Here is a 21,254-nt window from a genome sequence, read left to right as displayed (position 1 = left end):
GTTTACATGACGATTTTTCCCCCAAAAGGAAAAAATGAAAATCATTTTAGAAATCACAAAAAACTATACTGGTCTTTGAAAAACATACATTTTTACCCAGGAGGTGATTTTATTTTATGGCTTTAATATGCAAAAATTATTACGTGATCATAAACTGAAAAATGTTTTGCTTTTGCAAATTATAATGAGAAATAATCGTGGCACTTAAATTTGCTTTTCATATTGTTATTAATACTTAAACTAAGATGTTGGTGCTTTTTAAAAACTGCTCTATTATTATGTAATCCAGCATTTTAAAATTATTTAAATTCAATTTTAATTTTATTTAAATCTACTGTACTAATGATGAAAATTAGTAACTATTTTTATTTTTAAAATGACTTCAACTAGATTATAAATTCATTAATTCATTTCTATGCTTATTTCCAATTTTTAAAAATGTCTATGTGTGTGTGGGATAATTTTTTTGAAAAAAATAAGCTTATTAACTAGAAAAAAAATTTCACTTTTTAGAATGAACAATTATGCCTCAGCTGAACAATACTGTTCTCAAGTACCCCAGAGTTTTTGTAGGTGGCACATGAGAGGCCTTTTGGCAAAGAGACTGACTGATGCGGTGGGTTTCTAGCTCCCATCTCTCCTCAGCAGGGCAGCTTTGTTCTATCTGTTCTAATATACCAGAATTCCTTTTAATAAACACGGACCTACTACTTTAAAAAGTTTGAAAATGACTGTTCTAAGCACCAAAGTACAAGCACTATGAAAGTTACACATTTCTCCATGTATCCCAGATTTCTGTTAAAACTACTTTAGGGTCAAAAATGGCACACATGATGAAAATGTTGCTTAAATGTCAAGTTACTTGGTGAGATATAAATGGTTTCATATAATGGGTGTAGTTATGACATCAAAAAGAAACCTACAGCTTCTAACAAACTACCTGTATTTAAGGTAGGATGTATGACAAAGTAAATGTAGTTCTCTATGTGAAATGGAGTAGAACAATGGATGAAACCATATTTCTAAAATTAGTATATAAACAGGGTGAGTGTTTAATCTTAGAGATGATCTAAAATAAGAGTCAATATATAATAAAGGTTGATTTTGTAATTTGGGGGTTGAGATTTTCATGTCTACCAATAATATACCTAGGAAAAGCATTGATTTATTAAAAAATGGATTTAAAAAATCTTACAAAATGACATTTATTGCGTTGTTCGTGGCTACAGAAGCAAGTGTGACTTAAAGGGAATCAGGTACATGGGCTAAATGCCTGTGATTAATAAGAAAGAACTTTGGTGTTTGAATTGACATGAGTTGAATAATGAAGGAGTCTTCTTGCTCCGCATTCTTCTGTGACCTTTAGGAATAAACCCGTGAAAAATGAAGATTGTATACATTTTTAAAAGATGAATTTTCCACAAACACCCTAAGTCACTTTTAAAATCCTGCTACATAGTAGAGGTCTATTGTCTAAATTCTTAGTCAATCCCTGTTTCTTTTTTAAACCTAAGCTCCTTAAAGATTTTATTAACTTTTGTATATCTCAACTGAATACTTTAATGTACCAAGTGAATAATGACTATAATTCTTCAGACTAAGAAACTAAAGTAATCACAAGTTTTCATGAGCTTGGCTCTTTATTAGGAAGAAACTGTGATCTAGAAGTTATAGGACTTTTTCAAATCATGAAAGATAGCAACTGACAAATGTTGGTTTTGGCAATGGTGATGACGGTAAGAATTTTCAATAGTCTCAATGAAGAACATTTTAATTTTAGATTTTGATGTCTGCCACTATGATGCAGGATTTGCTAAGGCTAGTGATAATAACTAAGCTTTAATTACCCTTATTCTCTAGGGAGCAGAAAGCTTAGTTGAAAGCACATGGTCCTTGGTGTTTGACCTGGACTGAAACCTTGAATCTGCCACTCAATACATGATCTGGAAGTCACACAGAGGTAAAATCTATCTTAAAGGGTTGTTATAAGGATTAATGAATCAATATGTATGTAAAAATTCCTGACAAAGTGCTTGACAAAAAGAAAGAACTCATTACATGTTAATAACTTTCTTCCTTAGCCAAACTATTATAAGACAACTGCAGAAACCAATTGTCTGCTCAGAATTACCATACACACTTCTCCCCAGAAGATATTCACCTTAGTTTTACATTCTTGGACTTTGTGATGATTTCCATTATGAAGAGTTGCTGGAGTGGCATATAACTCTTTTTCTGATCTGTTGATTTTCACTTCATTAAGGATTTCACCACCATAGTCTCCCAAATGATATCTTGAAAAGGAAATAATATATAACAAAATGTTACAGTTTAAAAATGAAAAAGACCACTGATACTTCACTTAACTGGAACACAGCTAATCAAATAGAATCAACAATTAATCAGATTATTGAGAGAAAACTTACAAGAATAAAGAAACTCATGTTTAGGATTTAGAAAAATGAAATAAACACCCCCCTCCCCACCAAATCTCTAAGGTACACAGAAGATGAAGATTTCTCATATATTTTATATTTTCAAGCAATGGGAAATGATGTTTAGAATGCTTACCTCAGGAAACATAAAATTTTGTTTGGTTTAGCACAGTCTATTTAATTAAGTATTAAAAGGATTATTACACATCAGAAAACATATTTTCAAAAGGCACTGAAATAATTATTTCCTAACTAATCAGAAAATAAAATCAATTAAACATTGATTTCTCTCAAATGTTATTTAACAGAAACTTTAATACAGAGAATTGGACAAAATGATCTCTGAGTTCTTATCTAAATACAATTCAATGATTCTGCCAAAAAAAAAAAAAAAAGATAAGTATAATAGAGGATCTATACTACACAAAGAAGTGTCCCCTAAATTTGCAACCCAAATTGATAACTTAATCTGATTTTAAAAACCTAGTAATCACAACTTAAAAAAATGTACATTTTGTTCAAGAATTAATTTCAATTGTTTAAAGCTTAAATTTGGTTATATTTTGCCCATCATTTGACTAAAGCTGTTACTGCTAGGTAATAGAAGCAATGTTACCTTTTTTCCACAACTTCTAAGGTTAAGTGCAATAATTCTCGTTTTGTTTTTTCTCTTCTCTTAATCATTTCCAAAATTGTTATGGCTCTACTAAACTCTCGTCTCAGTTTCAACATCTTTTCATAAGAGGCTTCATCATTCTTACGATTCTATTGAAAATAACAAGTTTAGAAGAATAAACAATCCAATTGTCAACATTTCCAGACTCATGCAACAAAATCTTAGATTCAGATTCATTCTATAAAAGCCAAATGTTAAAAAAAAATCTAAACAGCAACTACATAAGAGAATCTATTTAACTCTGAAAATAAAAGTAACAGCAAATAGCTCAATAAATAGAAAAAATGCTGACAGCTGTTGAAAAAACAGAATGACAGAAGGGATAATTCCAATGTAAACAAATTTTTAAAAGTCTGCTTGAAACAAACCTACTCTATCAGAAAATGTAATCTTTTCATAATGTTACAAGGTAATTTCCAATGATAGAAACAGTTCTGTCAAATCAAGGTTGCCTAAAAATAGCCAAAATGAGTCTTTATCCATCCAGCTCTATAAACTGGGGGCTGAAAGGTTCAAAATACTAACTACAGTGTAAACATTCACAATGACAAGCCAAGCTTTACCTCAGAAAATCAAATATAAAACTGAATATGGGATATAAAGGAGCTCAAGGAATGGGATTATCATGCTTCAATCTATTAACACCTCACTGCAGAGCAGAAAAGATATCTAGTGAAAATTCTGAATTTCACCAGTTCTTACTTTGAAGTGTAAGAAGTAACTTGAACAAACACAAGTAAAAGTCCTACTGACCAGAAGGCTCAGTTGTAATTAGCAGCATCTATTAGCGTATAAAAGTTACTATTCATATAAAATATTTTGTTCACTCAGACACAGAATATTTATATTAGACATGGAACTAGTTGCTTAAAAATAGACTTCTACCATCTCTCATTCTGTATGTCCAGAGAGACTGCACTTAAGCAAGCTTTCCATCCTCAACTTTATTTAATGCAATATGACATTAGAAAGAACCCAAAGAAAGCCAGGTTTCATACTGGAGGATTATTGAGGAAAAAAAAGAAACTTGACAAATATTCAAAGTTTTACTTTATTCTCTTGTGTAATCTATATTTGAAAATTAATCATTACTTAGAAAACATTACCTAAACTAAGTCCCATTAAAGTAGTGCATACTGAATATTAAAAAACGCTATAGTAATAAATCATCCTTTTATCTTATCCAAAGGAAATTACTATTTTTTTCCTCTTTCAGTACTGTGACAAAAGGCAAAATTTAAAGCATGGTTTTAAGTTTAAAAAAAAAATTTTTTTTTTGGTAAACAGGCAGCAATAATACCTTCCAACTGAAAACACCAAATTAACATTACTAAGAGCAAATATTACAAGTGCCCACTCTGTGCAGGGTACTGCACATGTTTTCCCTATTCTCAAAAGGCTTAAAGTCTAACAAGAATGAGAGACATACAGATTCAAAAGATAAATAACAATACAAGGCTATATGCCAGCTGAACCAAAAGTGCACCAGAACCTTTTAAAGCTGCCCCCTTCTTCACTAAGTGTTCCTCTTGGACTACATGCTTCTACCCTTTCCTACCCATTCATTTCCTGTTCTCTTTAGGCCCAAATAACTAACCCATCCTAACTTTTCTTTTCCCCAGTCCTGCCCTTTCAGCTCTGCTTTTTTTTTTAACCTTTTATTTTGAAATAATTTCAAGTTTACAAAAATGGTATAAAGAATTCCTATATGTTATCCAGATTCCCCAAAGGTTAACATTTTACATTTGTTTTATGTATCCATCTTTATGTATGTGTGTATGTATGTATACATTGTTATGGACTGAATGTCTGCATCCCCTGAAAATTCTTATGTTGAAATCGTAACCACCCTCAACCCCCACTAAATATTATAGTATTTGGAGGTGAGGCCTTTGGGAGGTGATTAGGTCATGAGGGTGGAGTCCACATGAATGGATTAGGGCCCTTATAAAAGAGACCCCAGAGTGCTCTTCTGTCCCTTTTGCCATGTGAGGACACAGCAAGATGATCATCTATGAAACAGGAAGTGGGCCCTCAACAGACACCAGATCTGATGGTACCTGGATCTTGGACTTCTCAACCTCCAGAACTGAGAAATAAACGTTGTTTAAATTGTCCAGTTCTTATATTTTTGTTACAACAGCTCTAATGGACTAAGACACATATACATGTATGTATAGAAACATATACGCACATATATAAATTAGCAGGAGTGTTTTAAAAATTTTTCAAGAAAAGTTGAAGATATAATGCCCTTTTATCCCCTAAACACGTTAATGTGTATTTTCTAAAAACAATGATATGCTCTTATACAATCATGGTACCACTACTGAAATCAGGAAATTAACACTGATAAAATACTACTATCTAATTTACTTTATTTCACCAATTGTCCCATTAATGTCTTTCACAACAAGAAATATAGTTGTTATAATTCCATTTAGTTGTCATGTCTCTTCGATCACCTATAATTTGGAATAGTTCTTTCCATGGTGATCATGACCCTGACAGTTTTAAAGAGTAGAAGCCATTATTTTTGCAGAAAGTTCCTCAATTTGGATTTCTTTGATGTTTTTCCACAATTAAATTCACGTTGTGCACTTTTGGTAGGACCATCACAGAGGTGATACTGTGTCCCTCATTCATCGTATCAGGAGTTACATGATATCTATTTGTCCCATTACTGCTATGTTTACTTTAATCACTTGATTAAGATGGTGTATGCCAGCTATCTCTAGTCAAATTACTATTTTGCCATTTTTAAATTAAAAAGTATGCTGTGAGATTTATATAAATATCCTGTTTCTCATCATATTTCCCCCATTTGTTAAGTATCCTTTAATTCTAACTCTTGCCAGAAATAATTAATTACCATAGTGGTTTCCAAATGGTGATTTCTGAACACATCATTCCACTGACTTTTGTAAGGTGGAAATCCATGCTAAGGAAAAGTATATCTTTTCCTTTTATCTATCTATCTATCTATCTATCTATCTATCTATCTATCTATCTATCTATCTATCTATCTGTCTATCTATCCATCCATCCATCCATCCATCCACCCATCTATCAATCTGTTAATCAATTTAGTCACTCATCCATCTATCCATTTATATCAGTATGGTCTCATGGGTTACTCTGTGGGTTATAATCCATTATTTTATTTATTTTGACACATAAAATTCCCCAGATCTGATCGACAGAGCCCCCTTTTAAGCTGGCTCCTGAGTCCTGTTGACACGGCTCCAACATTCTTCAATCACATTCTTATTTTCTAGCAAAGCCAAATGTTCCAAGCTTATCTTTATACTTTCCCAGCCACAGACCTGGAATCAACCGCTCTCCTAAGGAGCCCTGGTTCCTTTTAATGGAAAACGGTATCTAAAATCAAGATCTACATGCTAGGCATGACCATTGCTATTGCAATTGCTTCTACACCCTCTCAGCAAAGAGAGCTAGGAAATAAGTCTGCAATATATGTATGTACATACACATGCACAGATCTATATCTATGTCTAGCTGTATCAATATTAAAAACCGTTAAGTTCATACTGACATCTTTTGTGTGCTTTTAAGACGGCCCTACTCCCTGTATTCAAACTCACTCACTCCCTTTACCCTTCTTTACAATGTCTTGGCTCAGAGCCAACTCCTATTTTCTTATTCCAGTTTACTTATTATAGTTCTGACCTACTGCCAAATCTCTAGAGAAGTGGTTCTCAAACTGTTGCAGTTTAGGATTAACTATAGATCTTCTTAAATCAAGGATAATTCACAGGTGCAGCCAGACTGAGAACCACTACCCTAGGAGTTTCCTCTTCTATTTGTCTATCTTGCTTCCTCTGGGCTACACGGAGGGAGGAGAGATGGCACAAATGCTAACAGTTTTACCAATGGGGTTAAACATATGAAATGTATATGCTTTGTTTTCTTTTTTAAATTTTGTTTTATTTTAGTTTTGACATATAGTCAGTCTACAATGTTGTGTCAATTTCTGGTGTACTTCTGCAGCTTGCTACTTATTTATTTATTTATTTACTTACTTACTTACTTACTTATTTACTTATTTATTTATTTATTTTCAAGTACAGTCAGTTACAATGTGTCAATTTCTGGTGTACAGCACAATGTCCCAGTCATGCAAATACATACATATATTTGTTTTCATATTCTTTTTCATTAAAGGTTATTATTACAAGATATTGAACACAGTTCACTGTGCTATACAGCAGAAACTTTTAAAAAATATATTCTTATACATAGTGGCTAACACTTGTAAATCTCAAACTCCCAAATTTATCCTTTTTCATCCTCTTTCCCTGGTAACCATAAGATTGTTTACTATGTCTGCGAGTCTGTTTCTGTTTTGTAGATGAGTTCATAGTGTCTTTTTTCTTCTTTTTTTTTTAGATTCCACATGAGTGATATCATATGGTACTTTTCTTTCTCTTTCTGGCTTACTTCACTTAGAATGAGAATCTCTAGGGTCCATCCATGTTATTGCAAATGGCATTTAATGTATATGCTGATTCAAGACTTCCCACTCAGTGCATTCAGACAGGCTTAACACTATCTCATTGAAGAATGTCCTAATTAAACATTAGTTTAATGATTAAAATTAAATTCTAGACTTCCAAGCAAATATTCCAGAAGTCCTTTACTTTAGCTTTTGCATTCAGTTATACAAGTGTTCTAAAGTTTGTGGGAATAGACAAGGAAGCAGAGAACCTTTGTTAGCTGGTATTCATTTTTGCATATTCCATTCCCTGACCACCTCCTGAACACCTAGGGAGTATTCATTCTTGACTGCTTTCCCAACTTTCTCATTTTGAAATTCATAAACATTTCTAAGTAGCAATAGCGTGCATGAAGGGGAATAGTCTTTGGTCCCACAATTGAAAACAGAGGAATATTAAGACCATTGGAAAAGAAAATGTGCCACCCTGGAGAGGAAGATGAAAGTAACAGACAAAAGGTAGGAATCAGAGTGTCAGGAAAATGCTGGCTTAGTTATTACACAATGGAGAAATGCCTAAACATAGGAATCTGTTACTCGCAATTCTCAAACACACTGGTCAGAAAATAGTGATTTAATCTATTTAAGGATGAAACGTATTTAAACATGGGCTTGAAATATTGTTTATATGTCAATAAATACTGCTAATTTTAAGTACTTCATATCTATTCATTAAAAGAAGCCCAATAGTACTTTTCCTTCAAAAGACATTGCTCAAGTCTATGTTTTGCAAAGCATCTGAACCAATTACTTTTTTTTAAAAAAGCAATTGGTAGTTCAGATTTTTCAATGGTCCAGATAAACCACCTTCCTCGTGTCCATATTTGTGAAGCTTTACTGTATTTACAAACTTTTCTCATTATAGTCTTTGCTAAGCAAGGCACTAAATCTTCATAAAATATCTAATATTTCCTTAGCTAAGAACCAAAACACCAAACTGAAAACTCAGCCTGGGTTAGGAGATGTCATCTACACTTGAGAAATCCAAAAGTTACAGAAACTCTGGTTGTTAACCACTAGGAGAGTTTTCCCTAAAATATACTATCCCTGGCAGCTGTTACGCTTCACAGTTGTTACATTAACAGCTGACAAGGACAAGCATTCAATGTTAGGAGAAACAGGAATCCATTGAAGACACTTCGCCTCCAATTATAATACCTCATGGTTTTTACATTTATATGTTCCTAGTATTTTGCAATGTTGGAGAATGTGTTACCATGTCTGATGTTTACTATTAATTATGAGAAATGGAAGGCAGTGATCACTCCACTGAAATAATGCTTTCTTCTATACCACATCATTCCATAGCATGAGATCCTGTTTCTCTTAAAATTCTGGCTCACTCTGCTTCTGAAAGCCAGATGGGGACAAGTTTGTCAATTTGAAATCCGACACAACTGACAACTCAGAAAAGGAGAAAAAGATTCCACTGTGTTGCTTCTGACTGTTGGCAGAACAAGCTTGAATACGAACCTTTCCCTACTTCCCATGACCCCACAGCCCCACAGTAGTTAGGAGGAGTAAAGCCCATTTTCACATGCATGACTTAGAATATGGTTTCAAAGGAACTCTTAAGCTTCCCAGAGGATATGTCTAAAATGTACAGTTTACTGAATAAGTCAAAACTCCTGAGTTTTCTCATAACATATTTCTTCATATCACTTTAACTGCAAGCCTAAAATTGTATGACCAACAGATTTGTAAAGTTCATAGGTATTAAATAAACATTGCAAACAACTGGCAAATAGAAGAAACTGAAGAGCAGGATTTCTAACATAAAGTTCAACAATGTCGTTAGTTTCCCTTTGTGTTCAAATTATTTAAAATTATTCAAGTTATTAGCAGGAAAAAACACTGGTCTTAAATACTATCAAGGTACATTTAGTTAAATCTAATTTGCACGTTACCTTTCGAGTTTGCATTTTCTCTGTTCTCCTCCGAAAGGCAACGTAAGGGTCATTGTTGGTAGAGCCATCTCTTTTCTCTTGTTTTATCTGAGGAATGAGGGATGGTCCCCTGCAGTTTTTACGTTTCCTCACCCAGTAGTCATATACAGCTTTAATAAGGTAATCATCTTCGTTTAGCAGCAGTTTTGCTTCTTGAAGTGTTACAAGCTAAATGAAGAATAAAAAATGTCATTGACTACAGTGTTTTAAAAAAACCCAAAATGAAACTACACCTATAGGAAAAAATGCAACCAGTCTAACAATTATGATCAGATATCATGATGGCAGAAAACATAATTCAATCTAACAAAGAATTTATTAGTAAGATTTATCAAAATTAAAATTTTGCCCTAAAAGATAGTAAGTTCCATCACTTAGAATTTTTAAGAAGCCTGGATGAATGATAGTTGGGAAGACTACAATAGATTTATGTATGCTTCAGTAAATCTTAGACTAGAAGACGTCCAGGGTCCTTCAAAATTCTGATATTCTGTGATTCCACACATTGGAGGATCTACTGGTCTTCAACGGTCTTCTTTCTTTGTTTTTGTTTTTCAACAGGAACTAGAAGATACAGGTGGTTTCTTTTTACCTCCCTCCAAAATAAAAGATGAATATTTTCTAATATGTTGTAACTAAATATAACATGCCTCCTTTGAAACTGTGAAAGGACAAACAGTATGTTTCCTGAAGTTTCAATACTATGCAATTTTGAATTTCTTGTACCAATTACATATAAAAGCAATTCCTCTAACAAAGCTGATTAAATACTAGAGAACCCTCGTTCTCAACACTCATTCTCCAATGACATTGTCATGTCTGGGTCAGTGGCCCTAGGATGGCTTCCCTAGGGGTTCTGACACTGGTATCTCAGGGATCTCTCTCTCCTTTATCAATGCAGCCAATATATACTGACATATCTCAAACTAAGGTTTGTAAAAATTTGCTGGTCACCTCTGTTTCCTTGCTGCTTGTGAAAATCAGAGAGACTAATCAGCTTTAGCAAGATGGATTGGGGTTACACATATTTATAGTGAAGTTTACAAAAAGAATATGGAGTTTTAGGGCTGGGAACCCTTGCTGAAGAAATGTTATCCGAATTTCTTTTACTTTTGTCATTTTAGAGATGAAGATTCATTTTCAAAACAAGTTGAGCTACCTCCAAAGAAGTTGGAAATGAAGGGAAAATTATTCTTACTGAAGTTTTTAAGATCAACATACTGATTTGCCAATTGTATGAATTCATCTAAAGAAGGGATGACTTATCAAATAAATTTTTGATATGATCTGATTTCTCATATTGGTATAACTTCATGGAATAAAAATTGGAATTCCAGTCCTATGATGGTGCTTACTAAGGTTAATTAGTTTTTTTTCTTATTATAATTTGGCTGCCAAGACAGTCTGACCACAGGAAGAGAATACACTGACAATGTCAACTCAAGTATTCTAGTCCATGTGACAGTTACATTTAGTGCAATAAAATTGTAACTGGCCCTTCTTTGGTTTACTCAAAATCTCAGTGGAGCCAGCTTAACTACATCTGAGAGGCTGAGTAACTTAGTCTTTAAAGTGGAGAGGCAGAGCCTGAAACATGAGACCAAACCAAAAGAACCAGTATTTCCAAACATCAACTTTAAATGGACATTTTCCCACTGTTGGCTGAAGTTCTCTGGAGTGACGATGTACACTTCCAAAGTCTATAAGGACAGTGGCAGAATAAGAATCAAGCTTTCTGGATCTAATAAAATTCTACCACATGCTGAGAGCATCAGAGCATCACTGGTAGCTTTCACGTGCTCTGGGGACCACGGGAAGAAATGCTGTGATATTCCACACGTGCTTCAGCTGTTTGGACATTCTGCTTCTGAAAAAATTTTGTAACCTTCACTAATTAAATCAAGAACGTGATCTAACCTTAGAGTGGGAGGAAGACAGTCTCTTTCCATCAACCAGTAGAGTAGTAGTGAGTTTCTTTTGTAACATTATCAAAATAACACTGCTTCCTATCCTCCTGCAGGGGATGTCAGGGGATTAAAACACTGCCTCAGATTTCCTCTTCTGGTGTTTCTTGCTCCTGCTAGATGTCCTTCTGCCTGATGACCAAGTACCCTCTTTATATCTCAGGTAGTAAGAACTCAATACACAGTCCTGCACCTGATTTGCTTTCCAGTGTTAGCAGTATTTTCTCAGTCAACTGCTATTTTTATATTGTCATACAGCCAATTTTTATTTTATTGGGTAATTTTGGTTTTAGTCATTCTGTAAAAATTATCTTTAGCTATTCTAGGGCAACTAGTATCTGTATTTGTACCACCGTGGTGACAGCATAAATATGAGTGGGCAAAAACTACTTACAGATAAAGTGGTCACAAATTATGTCACATGATTAAAAATCCACAAAATCATAATCCTACTACTTTATACCCTAAGAAAAAAAGTTCTACCATTTAACACTTCTATTAGAAAGCAGTGGAAACTACTTAACTGGCAAAAGGGTCTGTGGTAAACTTATTATTCCCAAGAGAGCTCTGACTGACTTGATTTACTTATTTTGGGGGCTTGGGGATGGGGAGACAAAAATTCTACTTCTTCTAGACTGCCACTAGCTCCACGAGGTCAAAGATCATTTAATTTGCTTATATACAAAATTCATGATCTAGTAATTTCAATAAATACATTTTAAACATATATATGAGAAATTACACATAAAATTAATGGTTTTCTATATAAAATAGTCAATTAAGCAATTAATAGCTAATAACAACTAGTATCAGCCCATCATTGTGCTACAGGCTGTGGGGAAGATAACAAAGAAAACTTTACGACAAATCCAATACTCAAAGAAATTCTTCTTGTCGACAAGAAGAAAAACAACATAAGAACTTTGGGACTGAGTATCAGTGCAGTAAAGACAGAGAACAACCACAAAAAACTCCATCTGAGAGTGCCCGTGCTGGTAGCTTAAGGTGCAAGAATGAATTCTGAGGACAGATACCAAAGGAAATAGCAACAACTAAGAGGCAGAGGAGCAACAGAAGAGGAGATAAAGAAGGAAAGAATCAGGAAATGTGGAGGTCAACAACATCCAGTACTATAGGGATATTAAGTAGGACACAGACTGAAAAAAGGCTCCTGGGTAAAAATTAGGAGGCCATCAATGACCTTAATCAGTGCAATTTCAGTAAACTGAAATGGATTGTGGTGTGAGTAAAAGGTAAACAATATGGCTTATCTTCTGAAATTTACCTGTGACAAAAAAAAAAAAAAAAAAAGGAGAGACATAGGGTGCTAGTTTATTGAGAAAGATGGGCTCAAATGAGAGGGTTCTTTTTGGAAATAGGGACCCTTGGCACATTTTGGGCAAAGAGAAAAAGCTTGAAGAAATGAAAGAAGAGGTCATTGAAGATAAAATATTCAAGGAATATATACAGGGTGTGCAAGGAAGAGTCAGAATTAGAAATTTAGGGAAAAAAGGAAAGGGATTAAAAAACCCCACGTGATTCTGAGTTTTGGGAGTCACTTGAGAAAGAAATACAGATCATCTGAAGTTAAGAGAATAAGTTAAATTTTGGGAAAGGTTAAACTTGAGATGTCTGTGGACCATCTAGATCAAGATGCCAACAGGCAGGACAAAAAGAGAAAAAAAGAAAATCCTGGAGCTTGAGAAAGAGGTCAAGGCTAAATATGTATTATTATTCCTACAAAAATGCTTGTGGAGGTGATATTACCCTGAAAATGCTCAGGATAAGAATACCAAGAACAAAATTTCAAGAAACCCTGATGTTTTCAGGAGTTGAATGAAGAAAGAAAAGTAGAAGGAATGGTCATAAAAAATAATTTTAAAAAACCCAGAAGGGAATGAATTGTATTCAAAAGACCAGAAGTGATGACAGTTTTAAGAAATAAAGAGAGTTCAAATAAGATAAAAGGATGGGGACTGAAAATAATCACAGCCTCTGGGAACAGGAGTTTTCAGTAATGGCTTCACTGCAGTAGTATCCAAAGAATAAAGGCGGCAGCAGTTTTGCCTCAGTCTGTCTTTTATGTCTTTCTCTAGCAACCTAATAAACGTTGCTTTAACTAGGGACTTAATTCCTTGCCGTGGGATCTGGTACCATCATAGCCCTCAAAAGGGGAAAATAAGACATCCATGAATCCTCAGATCAGGGACTTGGAATGAGGACAGCCTTTAGCTAGCTTTAATCCCTGGTTCTATGAATCAGACCATTATCCTGTTCCCATGACAAAGCCTCCACCTTCATCTCTTCTGCAGAAAGAAGACACTATCACGCCTTGAGAACCAGCCAGTTGTTTTAGGCCCGGAAGCTTGTCACTGAGCAGAGAACTAAAATAGGAAGGTGCTGATTACAGCGGATAGTTAATTTTATTGTTTACATGCTTTTTGTTTTTCTTGTGCCCACTCAAATGATAAGCTCCACAAGGGCAGAGCTTCTGTCACTTGTCTTGTTCACATGAGCACTAAATAAGTATGACTAACTGAATGAAAGAAACCAAATTACAGAAGAGAGAGCTGAAGGCTTCTGATGATGTACTTTCCGCCACCATGAGAACTTCTGAGTGATCATGAAAAATAGTAGAAATACCAAAAGAATGATCAAGCCTAGGATTGCTAGGGAAATTTGCACATAAAGAAGAAGAAACTGAAACTATATGATGTCAGTGATTAAGAAAACTGTGAGCACTAATTATAGTAAGTATCAATTTGGTAATTAAAACAAATTGCCAATAAAAAAAAGATAATCTCTCAAAAAACCCCAAATAAGTTGAATTTTACAAAATTCAGCTTTAATGTACTTTTAAAGATTGTATCCTAGGTATTACCTTCCATCAAAATGGGGGAGGGAGACTCACAGAAAGGTAAAATATGCAGCAATGTCATTTTACAATGGAAAAGTTTGGGAAATGTTCCAGAGAGTTGGTAATGCCTCAGGGATTTAAAGGACTTAAACTGGAAGTTGAGGGAAAGTAATGAATTTGCAAAGGTAAATTAGTGAAAAAGTTTAACAGTTTACTGTAAAAAGCTTATATATTTGTATCTGTAACTCCTTACTATATTAAAAAAAAAACTAGCATATTAATATACAGCAAGGTACACCAACAATTATTTTTAGAAATAGTTTCATTTAAAAAATCTAATTGTAATATCAACACATGCTTGTTAAAGTTGGAAAACATAGAAAAATGGAATAAAGAACATAAAAATCACCAATAATTCCAGCACCTAAATATAACCATTGTGGGCATTTTGTTGTACTTTCTTGTTCTTTTATTCTGTGTACATGTAGAAATATAAACGCTTTAAACAAACCTTAGAATTTTTCACTTAAGCAATTCTGAGCCTTGTTTTTGAAACCTAACATTACAGTAATGAGCAACTTCCTGTGGCACCAGATACTCTTCAAAATCATGGCTTTTGATGGTTATATAATATTCCAGCCAACATATAAGTTATTCTGAACACGCTGTTCAGAAATCTTTAACATCTTCACTAATTATTTTTCTTGGGGCTGATTTCTAGAGGCAGGATCACTAAATCAAAACGTATGACTATTTTAAGGTTCCTGACATATGCTACCTAACTGCTTTCCAGAGGGACATATCATTTTAAATTCTCTATACCATAAATATCATGTCCCACAGAAGAAAATTCTTTATTACTTTGTGAATAAATCTTCCTTCACTTAAAAATTTAAATAACATAAATAAGTAACACTAAAATACATTTTAAATGATAAGAGTATCTTAATACAAACCTGAGCAACTAAGGAAGATTTGGTATGAAAAGTCTGCCTTAGAGACCCAATCAAGCAAATTTAGTTACTGAAGCCCCAAAAAGACAGCCCTGTGAAAAGGATCAGGAAGATACTACAATACTGTAACTAGTATTTTTATAACCAAATAAGAAAAAAGTCAGAAACATACTCTAAATATTCCTACTCAAACAAAGTATGCTTGAGTATTCAGTTTGAGGAATATTTTATATAAATAGAAAATCTAGGATCTCAGGAAAAGAAATTCAAGAGACAATAAAATGTAATATATTCAGGTCTAAAGAAAATGCAAAATAAAGCTGCTAATTAGATTAACTGTTAAGAGACATTTTTACAAGATACAGTACCTGATTAGAACTGGCTTTTTCAAGTCTGTCAATCATAATTTCAAATTGCAAAGGCTTAATTTCCATCTTTCTGTTAAGTCTATTTAATAAGGTCTCATCTTCTGAATCCATATCATAATCTGGTTGTTCGTTGTCTAGATTAAAGGCTAGAAGAGAAAAAAAAAATTCTTCAAATGAGGTGAAGTTACAGAGTTATATAGTGTTATATAGTCAATCACGAATACTCCTGAAGTAAAAAGCACTGACCAAAGAAGAGCTCATGAGCAGACATAGAATAACTGGTTTTAGAGACTCAGTGGAAGAAAAAATAAAATTTTAATTCACGTATGATTTAAAGTTTAACAGAACAGTAAAAACAGCAACCAAAATTAATTTTTTATTTAGAAAATAAAAGATCACAAATATAAAATATAAAGTAGCAATTATAAAAAAAGATGATGTATTTATCTACAAGGCAGTTTGGTAGCATAATGAGAAGCTATGGAACAAAATTAAGAATCCAGAAATAGACTCAAGTCCAAAGTATATGATGAGAATATCATTTCAAATCACTAAAGATAAAAAAAAATTTTTTTAAGAGGTGTGGACAAGACAGACTAGTTATCTTAAAAAAAAATTTAACATTTGCAGCAATATAGATGGACCTGAAGGCATTATGCTAAGTGAAATAAGTCAGAGAAAGACAATAATGTATGGTCTCATTTATAAGTGGAACTTAAAAAACAACCCAAACTCACAGAAAGAGATCAGACTTGTGGTTACCAGAATCAGAGGGTGGGATAAGGGAGAAATGGAGGAAGGTGAAGGAGGAGTATGAAAGATCACCAAAAACTGCTAGGAAAGTACAGTTTTCAAAATTTCACTTTTAAGGGTACAGTTTCTTCTCTTGGCTATACCTCAGGTTTTATCATCCACTAACAAAGAGAACAACCAACATGGCAGGATTATCAAGAGATACTGCTTGAAATAGTCTTAGGGATATGAGCTAACAGCAAGAAATCTGCTGTTTAAAAAATGAAACCATCTTCAAGGATTGTCTAGCTCTGAAAAGCTGAGTTCTGAACTTGGTCAGAAATTTATTCCTGGGCCCTTGAAGTCACCTGTTTCTTTCAATGAACTGACAAAAATCAGTAAGAGCTACTCACTAATATTTATAATTTGATTTACAGTAATATTATTAAAAAGTATAGACATTTCTGCTGTGAGTTCCTAAAAGAAAAATCCTCTTTATGCAACACTGTGTACAAAAAATAACAGCTTATGAAAAATCTATATAACTTTGTTATCAGAGTCCAAACAAATCAAATATGTTATATTAGATGGCCACATAAGCCACTCAGAGCAGTGGGCTACCACCTCAAGGAACACTAAAATTGCATGAAAATAATGAGTGGAATTGCTGGCTTGTGGGTGCTGAGACAATGCAAACTGTAAGAAAGCTCAGCATTGGGTCTCCAGGAGGATGCGCAGCCTGCCATGAGCTCAGAGCTGTGCAAGGCTCGGGGTTTACCTCTCTGGGGAAGGAACCCTAGATGAAGGCACTCAGTTTTAGTTTTATTAATATAGTGGTGAAAGGCTCTTTACATGTGGAGCAGTCAAGCTAAAGCCTTTGCTCCTAATGAAGATTTTAATCATTCTGTTGCTATTCTAGCCCACTTTGAAAATAATTTTTCCACAAGGAAAAATAATAAAAGAACCAGGACAACTTCCATGTAGTACTGACCCCACTCCCCTTTTTACTGACTGCTGTTGAGCTAATTGGTATCATAAATACTTGTGCAAAACAGACTGTACAGCAAATCTGTATTACTAAAAATAAAATAATTCTATCTAGATCACCTGTCCTGATATTATTTTTCTTATAAAATTCTAAATGATACAAATTCTGTCATAGCTCTTTCTGTAATGAAGGAGGTATTGTTTATAAATCTTACCAACTGATAAATTAGAGAAATGTATATAAAATATTTTATAGGCAATCATCTACATAATTACATAAGCATCTATGTTACTATTCATGCCCAATTTGCATTCAAAAGGCTTTTTTGGAGGGGGGTGTCAAGAGAAAGTGTTTTATTTTTTAATGTGGTAAAACACACGTAATATAAAATTTAACGTCTACACCATTTTTAAGTGTACAGCTTAGTGATATAAGTACACTCACAATGCTGTGCAACCATCACCACCATCCATCTCTAGAAGTACCCAAGGATTTTATTCCCTAATTTACTACTACTATTTCTTGTTATGCTTCCAAAAATATGGAGATACTTAGTACTATCTAGAAATAATACCTATCTCCTACATGTACCACAGAAACAGTTTACAGAGTGAATCAAAATATGTTCGTAAAACACAGTTTGGCACTAATTCAATTTATTAAGTGCTTACTTAATGGGTCAGGTTGAAAGCTAGGTATAGTAGATGAAGAGATGAATCCCTGTCCATAGTTCCTCATTTTGAGTATGACAGTATTAACTTTTACCTGTCAACACTCCTGGATAGGAAAAGAACTTTCTGTCTCTCTAGGTTTTCCTCACACACATACCTGGTGGTCACTGGGCCTAGGACATTGTTTTTTGTTTTGTTTTGTTCTCCCCATCATTACTTATTTACTTCTGCAGTGCGTCGCAAGTCTTGCCCACATCTGGTCAGTCCCAAAACTATTCAACTCCAGGACTGGTCCAGTGACAGAGCTGCCCACAGCTGAGCCCAGGAAGTGTCAGAGCCTGTTGAGGCGCTGTATGGCATGGGCTGCATCCTGAAATGGAAGTGTGGAAAGCAGTCCTCCCAGCACCAAGCAACTCCATGTCCGCCAAGCTCCCAGCTCAGGGAGGGCTTAGAATATTGTTTATTCATCTTAATAAAGTATTACACTACAGTCTCCTTTAAATTGCTTGACCATATCCAGTTTAGGTTTTGTCTGTGTTCTGATTTAGAGGAGTGGTATGACTACATGTCATGCTTCTTTTGGAGACTTGTAGTAAAGGGTTAACTCGGGTACATATTTCTGAATTTTAGTTCTTTGAAAGGGACTTGCACCACTGATAGGTATTGTGTACCACTGATGAGAAAGATTCAATTTCCATTCCAAAGGAGTAAACCCTTTTAAAACAAGCCTGGCAACATCCCTCATGTTCCTCCTTTCCTACCAGGTACCAGGTAGTATAGCTCTAGCAAAGAAAGAGGAAAAAGGCCATTCTGACATTAAAAAGAACATGACCAGAGAATACACTACCAAAATTCCCAAACACATCCATGGAACGTGCACCTCATACACCAGGAAAACTGAAAAACTCACCATGAAGGAGATGGAAACCCCACATGTGTGTATTACTCACAGGCTCAACAAAGCTGTCTGGACTAAAAGAACAGGAATGCACCCTACCATATCTGGGTACGTTTATTCAGAAAACATCATTAATGTGGAGATTGGCCAAAGAAGCTCTATACACTGGTCACCTATGTACACATCCTCACCTTCAAAAACTTGCAGGAGAACAGGAGAACAGTTTACAAATCCAAAAACCAGGGGGCTTAGCATTTCTTCTTTCCACCCAGTGTAATGGGCATCTTGTAAAACAATGGGTAAACTAGGGTCATCTGTGTGGTTTACAGTGCATCTAATAATAAGATGTTCTGCACTAATATCCTAATGAAAAACTGCACTGGGCTCATCAATGGCACACAATACCTAAGAAAGGCAGAAGTCCCACTACATATTGTCCCTGAGTTAACAAGGGGCAAAGCTGACTACTGAGAAAGAAATTCTATCTATTAATAGATCGATCGATCTATCTACCTATCTCACCTACCTATCTACTTATATTGAAGTATAGTCAGTTAAAACATGTCAATTTCTGGTATGCAGCATAATGTCCCCATCATGCATATATATACACATATATTTGTTTTCATATTTTTTCATTAAAGGTTATTACAAGATATTGAATATAGTTCCCTGTGCTATACAGAAGAAATTTTTTAATCTATTCTTATTTATAGTGGTTAACATTTGCAACCTGAGAAAGAAATTTTAAATGAAAGCAGTAAAAAAATATAAAAGAAATACGATTAAGAATGAAAACTTCTGAAGGTGTTCTCCCTCCACAGCACAGAAAGCTTTTTGAGAGCATTATTTTAAGGTCTGGCCAATGTGGTCAAGTGGCTAAGCAGATAGCTCTATGTGCTGAAGAGTAAGAAGTTGGAGTTCCATCTAAGGAAGATCAAGGCCCATAGAGGCAGACCTTCCTACTTCACACCTTAGTTAAAAGAAAAAAAAAAAAAAAAATCAAGCCATACCCCACCAGACAGTTAATATGATTTAAAAAAACTAATCATTTAAAATCATGATAAAGTTACAAAACAAAGGGGGAGAAAAGGCTGTCAAGTCCAGCTTGAATACTTCCAGTGAAGGGGTAGAGAGATGTATTGACAGTTGCTTCTTAGTATACTGAGTCAGTATCTGTCTTGTATACTTTCTTCTTTCATGCCTCTTAACAATTATGTTCACTTTCATATTAAAGAAAAAAAGTTTTCATCTAAAAATTCACTCATTCACACATTTTCTCTCCAATTTGAAATAGCAATCAAACATAAGCAGTACTCTGAGATTTAAAACAGTTTCACAAGTAAAGTGATGTAAACAAGAGAATGGCAACTCCTGATTAAAAAAAATTTTTTTAAATCAAAATTACTCCATTTTTGTTAGGGAACATTTTTTACCTAAAGTTACTTATCTTCTAAACAGGTATCAGAGAAAAACAATTAATGAGGCTGCAGATACTAGGGGCCATGAGAATAGAGACAATACTTATTACTATACTTTCAGATAACTTTCCTTACTAGCTTATTTTTTCTGAAGTTCAGTATATATCATTGAGTGTCTATAATGTGCTGGGTTCAAACAGAGAGGAAGAATGGGGGTGCTCAGATTAAGTGCTTCCTGAGTCTTAAATTTTTTTTTTAAATCTATGTGCAACTTGTCAAGAGGAAAACTAGAATGAACAAAGATATACCGGGAAATTCAGGCTCCAATTAGCTTTACCCAAATTACATAGTAGTTATTCTTCTCTAGTAAAAACAAGATAAAAATCTTAAAAATTAATAGTTCCTAAGGGTAGTCACAGACCAGAACCCAGATGTTTAATTAATAACATAATTCCTTTTCCTTTTGTTGGTGGAAAAACAAGTGTGGAGGAAAATTATGTAACTAAATATGGTTACTCAAGCAATATTTAATAAAGTAAAAAAACTCAGCATCATAAAATAAAATTGGGATAATTTTCATTTTTAGAAAGTTTTTTTCTTACTCTTGGAATCCATTTTGAATTTTCTTCCTCTTTCAAATCTCCCTCTCTCCTCCTCTTTGTCATATTTTTCTCTTTTTAGTACACTACTCCTGGGGTCATGTTAAAAAACAAACAAAAAGAAGTTTACAAATCATAAAAAGTTACATGATTTAGAGCTGAAAACAGCTTATCTTGTACTGTTTGTATTCTGAGGGACAGATAATTGGGTTTTTCCACTGATTTCCTCT

At 34.1% G+C, this 21,254-nt stretch overlaps 1 protein-coding gene across 3 annotated transcripts in view; it reads right to left on the bottom strand.

Moving 5' to 3' along the window:
- Positions 1–21,254, bottom strand: part of EPC2 (enhancer of polycomb homolog 2) — a 97,490-nt gene that overhangs the window by 18,617 nt on the left and 57,619 nt on the right. For all 3 annotated transcript variants that reach the window (XM_032479413.1, XM_032479414.1, XM_032479415.1), the window contains exons 3-6: positions 15,716–15,861; positions 9,535–9,741; positions 3,052–3,200; positions 2,162–2,294 (exon numbers count right to left, since the gene is read on the bottom strand). In XM_032479413.1, coding sequence (XP_032335304.1) covers positions 2,162–2,294; positions 3,052–3,200; positions 9,535–9,741; positions 15,716–15,861 — 635 coding nt within the window. The remainder of the gene's footprint in view (positions 1–2,161; positions 2,295–3,051; positions 3,201–9,534; positions 9,742–15,715; positions 15,862–21,254) is intronic.

Source organism: Camelus ferus, chromosome 5, assembly GCF_009834535.1.
Source record: "Camelus ferus isolate YT-003-E chromosome 5, BCGSAC_Cfer_1.0, whole genome shotgun sequence".
Classification (NCBI taxonomy): Eukaryota; Metazoa; Chordata; class Mammalia; order Artiodactyla; family Camelidae; genus Camelus; species Camelus ferus.
This window is presented reverse-complemented; position numbering and strand designations above follow the sequence as displayed.